This window comes from Eumetopias jubatus, unplaced genomic scaffold (assembly GCF_037043125.1).
Source record: "Eumetopias jubatus isolate StellerSeaLion01/CBP00866 unplaced genomic scaffold, mEumJub1_p1.0 scaffold_15, whole genome shotgun sequence".
In the NCBI taxonomy this organism is placed as follows: Eukaryota; Metazoa; Chordata; class Mammalia; order Carnivora; family Otariidae; genus Eumetopias; species Eumetopias jubatus.
The window spans coordinates 93602885-93615554 of record NW_028274821.1 but is presented as its reverse complement, the minus strand read 5'-3'; the positions used below and the strand labels follow the sequence as shown (position 1 = coordinate 93615554).

General features: G+C 64.6%; 1 protein-coding gene across 1 annotated transcript; it reads left to right on the top strand.

Annotated features, from left to right (window-relative positions):
• Positions 1-886: 886 nt before the first annotated feature.
• TMEM250 (transmembrane protein 250) lies at positions 887-4348 on the top strand. The gene is made up of 2 exons (XM_028094876.2): positions 887-1180; positions 2073-4348. Exon 2 carries the CDS (start codon positions 2123-2125, stop codon positions 2609-2611), a length of 489 nt encoding a protein of 162 aa, XP_027950677.1. The 5' UTR covers positions 887-1180; positions 2073-2122; the 3' UTR covers positions 2612-4348.
• The last annotated feature ends 8322 nt before the right edge of the window (positions 4349-12670 follow it).

Here is a 12670-nt window from a genome sequence, read left to right as displayed (position 1 = left end):
CGGAAAACCACCACCGCAGGCCCGGCTGCGGGGCAGGGAGCTGCTGCGGAAACCCAGCCTGCAAAAAGAGGCTGCATTTTCGCCTCCTCGTCCCCCGCCTTCTGCTGTCCCTTCACAGCTGCTCCGGACTTTTCAAAGCGCTCCTGCTCCTTCTGCATCCGGACCCTGCCGGATCCTCCTCCGCAGAGGGCCGCGCGCAGAAAAGCCAGGACCACACGAGCCACGAAGCAGGGAAGGGGTGCGGCGGCCGGGGGGCCCGCGGTCGGGTGTGCCGGGGGCCGTGGTCAGCGCTGGGGGGACATGCGGTGAGGGCTGCGGAGGCGGCAGGCGGGCCGCGCGGAGGGACAGACTGGCGGCCAGCCCGGAGGAGGGCAGCGTCCCGGCGCCGGGCGGGGAAGGGTGGCTGAGCGGCTGGCCTCCAGCCTCCGGGCCGCAGGGAGCCGCGTCCCCGAGGGAGCGACCCGGAACCCAGTGTCTCCGCGATCCTGACACCCAGCCGGGCTGAAACCCTTTAACAAGCCCGCACCGACTCCTCATTGTCCCGGGAAGGGGCAACCCCAGGGCGCGGCGGCAGCAGTCGGCCGGCCCCCACCTCCCCGGCGCTCCACCCGCTCGGCCCCCACAGGCGGCGGCAGCCCCGCGGCTCGCGGACACGTGAGGGCGCCGCGGCGCGTGCGCGGAGGGGCTGCCCGTGGTCCGCACGCGCAGGGCCACAACGTGCGCCTGCGCAGGGCGGCCTGAGCGGCCGGCGGCGTACGCGGGACGAGGCGACGGGCGGCAGCGTTAAGGACCGCGCGCGCACGCAGGCACGTAAGCACGCACGCCCTGGGGAAGTGTCGAGTTCCGGCCGCTCAGAGTCGGCTCCGAGCCGGGGGGGAAGGGAGGTGCTTTCCGTGTCGGCGCGGGCGGAGGGGCGGGAGGGAAGCCCTACGGTGGCCGCAGAGGGACGGCGCTACGGCTCCCACGCTGGGCCAAACGCTGCCGGCTGCCGGGCGCACGAACCCCGGGCCCTTAGGGGCGGCCTCGGGCGGGGACGCGTGAGCGGCCGGGCCTCGCAGCCGCCGCGCCGTGGGCACCATGCGGCCGCCCTGCTCCTGGAGCCCCGTGTGCCGGGCGGGCCCGCAGGCCCGGCCGCCCGCACCGCCGGCCTCCCCCGGCGCCGGCGCGGAGAGGGCACCTGGTGAGCGGCGGGCGGGCCTGCCCCGGGGTGGCGGGCGGCCACCGTGTGCCCGGGCTCGCGGGCCCTTGCCGGTGCTCGCCTCCTGCCCGCCCCGGGAGCCCGCGGCGCGGACGCTGGGGGGCCGTGCGCGGTGGCGGCGGCGGCGGGCGCGGGGTGGGCGGGACGCGACGGCAGGGAGCCATGCGGGGTCCTGCAGACCTGGCCCGGAGGTGCGGGCCGGACCGAGGCAAGCGCGCGGAGCCGCTCGGAGCTGTCAGACCAGGTTCTGCCCGAGCCTGCCGGGAGGGCTGGACACGCCCGGCCTCCGCCCCCGCGACCCCGGGGTCCCCCGTGGCGCGCCCCTGGCCCAGGCCCGTGTGATGTGTCCCCAGAGCCCGTAATCCACTCGACTGCCCTGCTTTTACACATCCTGTACCTGCAGGGTTTCCCACCCACGAGTTACTTCTCTCACCAGAGAGCCACTGGGTGTTTCTCCTTTCCTGGCACCCGGTCTGTAGGCCTGTGATGTGGCATCTGCCTGCCAGGCGTGGTCACCAGCTTCCCCCAGCACCCGCGGGAGCCCAGCGCTGCGGGCGGCCCTGTCCGGCAGGGCGGGGATGGGAGGGTGAGCCAAGCTGCGGCAGGTTACTCCTAGGGAGCCACAGCGCCAGGGCTCAGGCTCAGCACGTGACGCGGGACCCCGCCGTCTGGTCTGCAGCACTTGGCTCTCCAGGATGCTGAAGGGAACTCCTCCGTCTGTGTCCTGCGCCTTTGAAGTGTCCTCAGTCGTGCTTGTGGCAGGAGCAGCCCTGGGGCACGTGAAGAGTGGGATTGGTTTCAGTGTGGCCCGGGGCTGGCTGATGTCCCAGAACGGGGGCACCTGCCACAGCTCCTCTCTCTCACTTTCCTGCAGGCCGCTGCATCCCCCAGGGCTCAGCTGCTGGCTTCCAGGCCTAGGTGCCCATGACGCCTATGCTGACCACTGCCTGGACACCACTGCTGCCCCAAGCTAGCACCACTGCCCGGGCCCCAATGCCGGTCATGCCCATCCCGCGGCGGGTGCGCTCCTTCCACGGCCCGCATACCACCTGCCTGCACGCAGCCTGCGGGCCGGCGCGCACCTCCCGCCTGGCGCGCACGAAGTACAACAACTTCGACGTGTACATCCGGGCGCGCTGGCTGTATGGCTTCATCCGCTTCCTGCTCTACTTCAGCTGCAGCCTCTTCACGGCCACGCTGTGGGGCGCGCTGGCCACGCTCTTCTGCCTGCAGTACCTGGGCGTGCGCGTCCTGCTGCGCTTCCAGCTGAAGCTGTCGGTGCTGCTGCTGCTGCTGGGTCGCCGGCGCGTGGATTTCCGCCTCCTCAACGAGTTGCTCATCTACGGCATCCGAGTGACTGTGCTGCTCGTGGGGGGCCTGGGCTGGTGCTTCATGGTCTTCGTGGACATGTGAGGGCCACCCGTGGGCCCCGGGCTCTGGGGTTTGTTTATTGCGGCCCTGTTCTGTTCTTGAGGGAGTAGGTCAGGATTCTGCTCTTCCCAGCCCGTCTTGCGGATGGGTCTGCAGACCGTTCGCCTCTGGCCGTGGGTCTGGGCGCGGGTGTCGAGACTGTTCTGCGAAGGGGACGCTGGCGCCCCCTCTGCTGCTAGTTTTCTGCTCCGACACTCCTTGTGTTCATGTAGGTACAGCGCCTCACTGGCCACCGGCCCTCACTTTTCCAGGCTGGCCAGGGTGAGGCCCCGTTGGCCCTGTCTGCTCTTGGAGAGCCTCTGTGTCCCTCCTCCTGGCCAGCCACACGGCCTCTGCCCCAGCCTTAGGGAAGTGTCAGGCTCACCTGGCTGATGGACCCCACCGCGATGAAGCTGATCACTGCCCTGGGCCACCCAAGTCCTGGCACAGCTCACGGGCCCTCCATCTGACCCCCTGAGTCCCAGGCCAGGCTTCAGGGCCATGTTGGTTTGCTTAGATGCAGTCCAGTGGGAGTCAGGGGCAGCCTTGGCAGGTTCCCAGGTCAGGGGCCAGCCCGGAGTGCAAGGCAGATCTGTCTTTCTCTGGGGCAGGTTTGTTGAAAACGTCAAGCTGGATGCCATAGTCCCTTCAAGCGTGGATTTGTGAGGAGGCACCTTAACTCCTTTCTGGCTGGTGGGGGGGAGTGGAGCTTTGGCCTCTCTTCCTTTGAGGGATGGCTAGAATTGAAACGTGCGTATTGGGAGCTGACGTCAGAGGTCTTGAGGAGAAGCGCCACAGCCTCTGCGTGTGCGCCACGGAAACGTAAGCCACGCTTCTGTTGAAGGAGCACCTCGGAGGGGTGTGCGTGTGCACCAGGGCGGGCTGCCCGTGTTCCTGCCCTGGGGCTCTTGGAGCAGCTGCGGAGCGACAGGCAGAACTGAATGTGGGGCCGGAAAGAGCAAAGGGCCTGTTGGTCCAGCCGGGGGCCAGTGTCTTGCGCAGACCCTTTGCTTCTTTGTCAGAGGAGGAGAGGGTGGCCCGGTGGCTCAGTAGTCACCGTGGGTCTCCTCGGCAGGTGTGAAGCTGCTTTGAATAATTGTGCTGGGACAACAGGCATAGACCGGGGACAGGACACAGCCCCATCCTGGGGGTGACAGACCCCCACCTCATCCTGAGTTGTCCCTACCCCACCCCCGGGCATGGGCAGTGGCCCCTATGACCCTGCATGGCCAGGCAGCCCAGTGGCCAGGGGAGCTTTCAGAAGTTGGTGCCATGGGAAGAAGAACCCAAATCAGGTAGAGAAAGCAAAAAAAGCTTGGCTGTAAACCATGGTTTTTGATTTGTAGCCAGCTTCTATCCAGTGATTGTCGACTTGGGGACAGTGGGAAGGCTCCTTGGGTGAAGTTCTTTCTCGTGCTGAGTCTGTCCCTGGACGGCAGGTGGGGAGTCGACCTGCGTGGATCCCCCTCCTCAGCGCCCCAGAGAATATTTTGCACTAAATCATGCTGTTTCCTAAAAGTTTTGTTTTGTGTTAACTCAGATTCCCCCAAAGCTCCCGTCACTGAGGTGGACACCTGTCCACGCCGTCAGGATGGCAGGAGGGGTCTGGCCGTGCCACCTTGAATGTCGTTGCGGCCGCGTGAGGAACTGGCACGTTGAACACAAAGATGATCGGTGTGTCGAGTGCCTGTTATATTCTTTATGAAATGAGCCACCTGCATTAAACTTATTTTTTTAACACGTTGATGAAGTGATTGCTTAAAGCTCAAAAACTTTATTCTTTCTCTAAGGGTCTAACCAACCAAAAATGCCATAGAAGGCGTCTGTCCCAGGTAAAATTGGGAAGGACCGCTTTATTTATTTATTTATTTTTTAAGATTTTATTTATTTTGAGAGAGAGTGAGTGAGAGAGCACAAGCAGGGGGAGCGGCAGGCAGAGGAAAAAAGCAGACTCCCCGCGGAGCAGGGAGCCCGATGTGGGGCTCGATCCCAGGACCCCGGGATCATGACCTGAGCGAAGGCAGATGCTTAACCAACTGAGCCACCCAGGGGCCCCCAAATCAGGGACGCTTTAAAGCAGGCACCCGTGACACCAGGGAAGGAGTGGACATGCTGGGCTTCAGGGGGCCCACCTTGACCTCGCGGCTGGGGGCTCAGTCAGGACGGCAGGGAGAGCATGGCCGTGCCGGCAGCGGGTCCTGGCGAAGTCCCCGGGGCCAGGAACTAGGTCACAGAACCAAGCGTACAGCCTGAGCTCCGTTTCAGGGGAAGATACGCGTGTGCGGAGAAGACAGTGGCTGAAAACCAAAGTTGTGGTTCCTGTTGAACCGAACACACTTGGAAAAACGAGAGACACGTTATTACTTAGTATCTTTATTTTGTAAAGGTCTCCGAGCTCCCGTGCAGGGACACTCCTGGTCCTCGCTGCTGACGGCAATGCCCCTGCACGCTGCCACGCTGGCCAGAAAGTGCCACGGAAAGGCAGCCGGTCTGCCATTTCTCGGACTTTGTGGAACTGGGTGTTTTCTCAGAAGAAAACAGTCCAAGTCGTTTTGGGGTTTAGCTTTTGGTGGCAGAGTTGGTGAAGTCCCCAAAAGCGGCAGAGGCAGCTCAGGAGGTGCAGTTCGTGCCGCCAGGGTGGCACTGCCCGTTCTTGGGGCCGGGGTGAGCTCAGCGCACGTGCCTCTAGGCGTGGGTGGCAGTGGCCCAGCCGGCTGTCCCGGGTGGTCCTCACCACGCCAGAGCCTTGAGTTCGCCCGCCTCCCCGGCTGTTTCTTGTTTGAGGTGAGCACGAGCCCTCCTCCAGGGGCCTCCTGCCAGCTCCCACCTCCGGGGCTGAAGTAACCTCGCGCCGCCCCCCGCCCCCCGTCTGCTGGTCCCCATCTTCAAAGACAACGTGCTGTGGGCCAAGCAGTGGGAGAGCAGGGGGGGGATCTGAGGTTGCCGTCAGGATGCTGCCACCCAGAGAGGGGTCTTGGCCTCAGGGCAGCACAAGGGGGCATTTCGGGCATTCTGCTGAAATGTCTTATTTAGAGCAGAGTATTTGCTCATTATGGGCTCACGTCGTCAGGAAAATGGAATGACCTACAGGCCTGGAGGCTTCCGTGTGCTGTGAGGAGGCAGGGGCTGGGGGTCTGGACAGGACAAAACCCGGCCTGAGCGCAGGTCCCAGGGCCATGCCGGCAAATGCCAGGAGCTGGAGCTGGTTTAGGAAGCAGGATTCATCCTTACAAAGCCACCAGGCCCAAGTGGTTCCTGCTGCCTCCCTCCCCGCAAACGGCCCAGGCAGCCTTCAAGGCAGGGTCCGGGCAGGAGGTGACCTGGGACAGCCGGTGAGTCAGACCCAGGGAGCTGGGAGGGCAAGGAGGGCCCCTGCTGCTCGCGCAGGACCCGAGGTGGGTGAGGATGGGCCCAAGAGGGAGGAGAGTGCCTGGAAGGGTCTGCAGGTGGTGGCAAGTGGGTCCTCGATTTGGGAGGTGGGGGTGGGGAGCTGGGGGGCGCCGGGAGGTCTCCTGGCCTGGCAGGAGGATGGTCCTGTCAGGGTTAGGCTGGGTCAGAGGTCAGGGTCAAGGCAGAAGGGGGCAGAGAGGGAGGGAGCCGGGGAGGCGGAAGGGGAGAAGCACTTCCCTTGAGCAAAGAGGGGAGGCGCTGTGTCCCTGCAGGCAGAGCCGGGTGCTGGGGAGGCAGGAGGAAAAGCCTCAGTGGCCACACCTATGCCCTCTGAGGGCCTCCCACAGCCTGACCCCTCCGTGGCCAGCATGGAGGGTGTGAGGAGCTGTCCGTGGGGAGGGAAATCAGCCAGCAGGGGGGCGATGGCGAGGAGGGGTGGTGCTTTGGGAACTTCCAGAAACTAGAGCTTTATTTGAGAAAGTCTGGCTGTGCAGGCCCCGGGCGGGGTGGACGCGGCATCTCAGAAGATGCCCTCTCTGGTCCTACGGGCACTTCTGGCTGCCCCTGAGGAGGTCACACCTCGACGGGCGGTCGGACCTCTGTGTCTTTCCCGGTCCCCTGTCCCCTCCCCCCGCAGTGGGGGCAGCCTGCCAAGGGGCCGTGGGGGAGGGGCACGCCCACCCCCGGACGATGGGCAGGTGCACCCCAGCTCTGACCAGAGGGTGACCCCCAGTGCTACTGCGGAGGACAGGGCGGTCTGCTGGGGCCGGCTGCTCAGATACTGATGGTCCCTGACCTTGAGAGGTCCCTGTGGCTTCCAGCGTGTGATTGGAGGAGGAAGCCGGCCGACGGCAGGCGCTCGGTGCTGATTCAGCCCTTTCTGGGCCTGAGCGAGCTTCCTTCCCACTGCAGGGGCCAGTGCTTCTCCTTTCTCCCTCGCAGCTGCTGCTGGGAAAGGGCCTCTCTGGGCCAGCCCCTCTAGACGGCCAGCGCCCCCGTCCCCTCGAGGCTGGCCTGCCGCTCTGCACCAGGCTGCACCCAGGAGCCACTTTCCAGAAACCCCAGCAGTCTGGCCGCCTCCCTAACAGCTCCCAGAAGAGGGAGCGCCCCGCCTCACCAGCATCCTTGCCCAGAGAGGACACAGGGAGGACAGGAGAGCGCTGATTCAGCGGCTCGTGGGCTGCGCCCCTCCCCCCGCCCCAGCGGGCACCGTGCCCAGGCTTGCTGGCAGCTGTGTCACCCGGGGCCTCTCGCAGAGTGGCTGTGGCGCTCTCTGTGTGGCCGCCCCTGCGCTGGTGCCGGGGGTGGGGGGGAGGGCCTGCGGGAGGGTGCGTGGTATGCCCTATCCAAGAGAGGCCAGCACACCACTCCGGGCCACCAGCACAGGAGCCCAGGTCGGGCAGACCTCCTCCGCCGTTGGCCAGTTCAGCCACGTCACCTGCCTCCCTGACCTGGGACTGGACGCTGACCCTGAGCCCTGGGCTGGGGATGGGCTGCGCTGGTGGAAGCAGCCTGGGCCAGAGCCGGGCGGGGCATGGGCCGGAACCTCCTAGGGCCCAGCGTGGGTTGGGTTGGCCTCTTAACTGGTGGGAGAAGCCCAGAGAGACAGGTGGCTGGGGTAGGCGCTGAGGGTAGACCCGGGCCCAGGAGGGTGCGGCCCTTGTGGAGTGGGCCCTTCCTCAGGGTGCCCGTCGGCATGAGGCAAGCACCTGGGGAAGGGTGGGGAGCGCCGTGGGCCTGGAGCCGGGGCGGTGAGTCTGGCAGGGCAGGAGAGAGGCCACCAGAAGGCGCGGGAGAGGGAGACTAGTTTATAGGTCGCTGGGTGGGGAGGTCCCTGTGGTTGAGCAGGGCAGGGCCTGGGGCACCCCACCCGGAAGTGGGCATCCCTCCGGAGGGGGCAGTCCCGCCCCAGCCTCCCCAGTCAGTCAGTGGGAGCGTGTCTTCAGACAAGAGCCCCGAAGGCCCATGTGCATGCCTGAAAAGCGCACAGCCACCTCCCATCTGCTGCGCGTTGACCGCCATTCATTCCGCAAGGAGGAGACCGGTGCTCCATTCTGCTTCCGGAGAATATTAATGGCTCATCCTGGCTGCAATGCCGCATGAATATTCATGCGGAAATCAATCAGTCCGGGCTGACCGTGATGTCATGGGAGAGGAGCAGTGAGGTGGCCTCCTAGGAGGTGTGTCCCTGCCACGGGGGTCACTCCAGGTCACCTGGAGCCCAGGGGGGCCCTTTCCTTCCAGGTGCACCCAGCAGACGTTGTGGCGCTTTTGCCGTGGATGCCGCTTTCTCGGATGGGCGGGGAGTGGTGCCCTTCCTGCCCTGACTGGGGTCAGTAGACAGGGAGACATAGGCAACCCAGGCCCCACCCTGACCCCCGTGCCCCACTGGTGGGGATGTTTCTGCCCACGTGCCGACTCAGGTGAGCAGAGACAGTGGGTTTCCTGATCTTTGCAGTGGCCCAGCCGCACCCCTGCTCTATTGTCCCCCGGCCCCCAGGCTCTCCTCCTCCAGGACTGGAATGTTGCCCAGCCCCCGACCTGCCCTTCACGTTTCAGAGCCAACGGGGCCTCCATGCCCTGCCTGCCCACACAGGGCAGGGGCAGCCCTCAGACGATATAAATCTGAGTTTTAAATGTGAATTCGTTATTTACAACAACATCCTGACTTAATGGTCACAGGAATTATTTGTATGTTTTTCAGATTGTGCTTCGATCACCCCGTCTCTGTGTTCCCGGCTCCCTGGGTGCGGCACGAGGATCCTCCTGATGCCTCAGCCTGGAGCTGGTTCGGCCTGCTCTCGGCACCACCTGTGTGGCGCCCCTCGGGGCAGCTGCAGCCCCCTTGGACCTGCCACCCCTACCCCCGCCAAGCCGCTGGGGTGCGCGTGTGCGGGCCTGTGTGTGCGCTCACATGTGTGCATGATGCATGCGTGTTTTCCACCACCCGAAGTTTTGAGTCCCGCCCCTGTTCACCCCGAGAGCGGGCAGGGCAGGGCGGACTGGTGCTGGCCCCGCCTCCCTGCCCCGCTGCTCCCTCTAGGCGCTCTCAGACGGAAGGGAGGGAAGCCCCCAGTGCCATTATCCCCGTGTTCCCGCCTCGGAAACACCCCGCTGGAGAGAGCCGAAGGGCATGCTTGCTCCGATCACCTTCCCCCCGCGCGCTTGGGTCAGGTGATCACGGAGCTGATCGCATGAAGGGACTTGTTTCTTAGATGCTGCGCTGTGCGGGTGTTTGCTCCTCTCCAGGACCAGCTTTTCCTGTGAGACACGGGAGAGGAAGGCGAGAGCGGCCAGACTCACGGTCTGGAATGGACAGAGCTGCTGGACACAGCTCTTCCCAGAAGGGGAAGGTAGCCCAGGGCTGGCGTTTCCTCCCGGTGAGAACTGTGGGGGGCAGGGATGGCTCCAGAACGTGCCCAGACTACCTCAGTGGGCCAGAGCTCCAGGTGGCCCTCTCCAGGCGAAGGTGCTGGAAGCCAGGGGCCGAGGCTGCAGCCCTGCCTGGGGGAGGGGACATGCCTTCTGCCCTTTGTGCCCAGACCCATTCCTGGTCTTGACCTCAGGGGCAGGTTAGCAGACCTTCTCTGGGGCGCGGCTCGCTCACATAGTTGTGGGGTGGGGGTGTGGAGGGGCTGTCCTATCTCAGGCCAACCCAGTGGCTCTAACGGAGCACCGCCCACGGGCCCACGACCACAGCTCAGGGGGCTGCTCGCCCAGGATCCCGGCGACCACAGAGTCCGTGTCCGGCGAGGCCGCTCCCCGGTTCACAGACGAGACTTCTCGCTGCATCCTCAGGCGGCGGGAGGGGTGCGGGAGCCCCTGGGGTCCCTCTCCTGCGGCTCGACCCCGCGACCTGCTCCCCTCCCAAGGGCGTCCTAACACCTTCACCTCCGGTGGGGTTAGGTTTCAACACATGACTCTGGGGGGGGACACACACACATTTTTTTTTTAAGATGTATTCATTATTTGAGAGAGAGAGATCACGCGCACGTAGGGTGAAGGGGCAGAGGGAGAGGGAGAGGGAGAATCAAGCACACTCGTACTGAGCGTGGAGCCCGACGCGGGGCTCAATCCCATGAGGCTGAGATCACAACCTGAGCCGAAGCTTAGCGGACTGAGCCATCCAGGCCCCTGAGGAAACACATTCCGATGGCAGCACGTTGTTCCTTGTGCCCCGAGGGCCTGATGCTCACTTTTTGAAAGACTGCGTCCAGGGCCACTCAGCGCCCCGCAAGCTCAGCCTCATAGGCAGGACGTTTCCCTCCGGCAGTGTCCACGGGGATAGGTGCCTGCCCTTTGCTGACTTCTCCTGGGAAGGTAGCATGCCACCCAGGACCTGGCCCTGGAGCGCCTGCCCTTGACTCGGCGGGGGTCCCCAGCTCTCCACCCCAGCCAGTGTGTGCCCAGCTCTCACCTGTAGCTTGTGGGGGGCACAGAATACCCCCAGCTGCTGTGCCCACCCTGGCGTGACTGGCCAGGCTCTGCCATCCCTCCTGGGAGGGGGTGGGGCACCCAGCCACCCACCCCTCAGCCTTCTCGGGAGCTTAACAGCTGCACAAAATGTTGGAGAGAAATTTAGGACAAAAGAAGCAGAAGATCGGAGCATCCAATTTAAACTGAGGGGAGGCACACGGAAGCCGATGCGGTGCTGCCCTAATTCACTCGCACAGAGAACCACGGGTTCCGCAGCCGCTGCTGCGAAACCAAAATATTCACCCAGTTTCCTTCTGTGGAAGGGACCCAAGCTGGCCTCCGAGGACTCACAGATGTCCCCGGGCTGCAGGGCGCGGCCTCAGATGGCCCCGGGGCACGGCAGACCCCCTGGGGCCGCAGGGTCCCAGGCAGCCCTTGCTCTGGCCGCTGCATCTGCCCACCAGCCCCCGTGGAGGCCCGGCCGGAGCTCACCGCACGGCAGCACGCGGCAGCGGGTGCCCCAGCCCACACACGCTCCTCTGTCCAGCCCTGCCCTGCCCTGCCCTGCCCTGCCTTGCCCTGCCTTGCCCTGCCCAAGAACGGCTGGCCCGTCAGCTCTGAGGCCTTCGGGCTGGTGTTCCCGGCTACAGGAGGTGGTCCGGGGGAAACCAAGGCTGCCCTCAGAGGAGGGCTTTTCAGGAGTCTGGGGGCCAGGTGAGCAAGTCTTCATCTCCAGGGCAGCTCCCGCAGTCTCCCCAGCGGCTAAAGGAGGACCCACCCTCGGTGCAACCGCGGGGCCGAGGGTTGGTCTGCAAGCCAGTAAGTGGGAGGTGGGCGAGCCATGGACCCAGCACTGAGCTCCTGGTGCCCCTTCGAGCCTGGAGTGGGGTCTGTGTGCTGATGCTAACCAGGGAGGCCGCCCCTGCCAGGGTGGGCGTAGCTGTCCAGCGTGGCCACCACCTCTCAGGGAAGTTTAGGAACCTCTGGCCTGGATTGCAGACATGTTCCAGTCACGAGAATTAACACCCTGATGATGGGCTTTGGGTTTTGGGTTTTGAAGGAGAGGCGGGTTACACGACAAATAGTATTAAACCCCGAGGTCTGTTCGGCCCTTCAGCAAAAGGCTCTGGGCAAATCCCTCCCCTGGGCGGCTTTGTAGGTGGTCAAGGAGAGGTGTCCACACCTGCTCACACACCTACCTGGAGCCAGGTGCACTCCCGCTCAGGAGAAGCCCTGGCTGGGGTGGGGGCCAGGGCCCTGCACCCTCACGCACCTTCACTCTTCCTTTGCTCTCGCTGTGAGTCCGGTAGGGGCTCTGCCCCTGGCTCCCCTGGTGTGTCATTCCAAATGCAGGGCGGGCGCGACCTTGTTGGCTGCCCTCCCTGAGATGTATTCCTGGGCTCCTGGCAGGTGAGGTCAGGGGCGCGCAGGGGTGCAGTGTTGGGCTGTGCTGGCTTCCTGACCCTGCACTGCGGCCTGCGAAATTGAAGCCAGTGTCCCTGCTGATGCCCCCTGCATTGCATAGAGGTACCAGCCCCTTCACAAAGTGCTCTGGAATGTTCCGGGACGCATTCCTGGAAGCCTGGCTTCCCAATGGTGTCATAAGCACCTAGTTCCCTGCTTGAAGGTCCCGGGACCCAGCAGACACAGGGCTGTGGGGTGGGAGTTCGCTGGTGGGGCTGGGGCTCCAGCTGCCACAGGGACTTGTCCGTTAGCACAAAGCCTAGGTCTGAGTTAAGGCCACACCTGGTGACCAAAAGGCCCGCTCTGGCCCTTCCCCTAGGCTGACCACCTCATTCGGCTAGCCCAAATTTGAGCCACCGGGTCCTCACCCAGAATTTCCCAGGACAAGGGACAGATGACAAAGATAATGGCCATGGCCAGCCGGGACTGGGGCCGTGGTCCACCCTGCAGCCCCAAGCACCACCCAGAGCAGACGGTTGGGTCCTCCAGGGGCCAGGGCTGTCCGTCCATCTGTCACTCTTGGCTTCCTTCCCTGGGGGAGCCCAGACTGTGGCCATCTAAGGGGACCCCATGGGCCACATGACCCACCCAGGCAGGGGGGGGGACAGTGCACAGCCATTTCGACTCTTCCTTGGAGGTGAGGTTATTAGCAGGAGGGCCCTCCCCTGGACGGCCACATGGGGTGACATCAGGAGCTTGATCAGTTGGCGCTCCTACCAGCTCAGGGCCACCCTTCTCGATGACCAGCTGCAGGCCAGGGCTCCCCCTCCTGTCTGCCCGAGCCCTGGAGTC

Bases quoted from the DNA above. Each gene is read 5' to 3' on its own strand.
- TMEM250 (XM_028094876.2), top strand. From the start codon at position 2,123: ATGACGCCTATGCTGACCACTGCCTGGACACCACTGCTGCCCCAAGCT.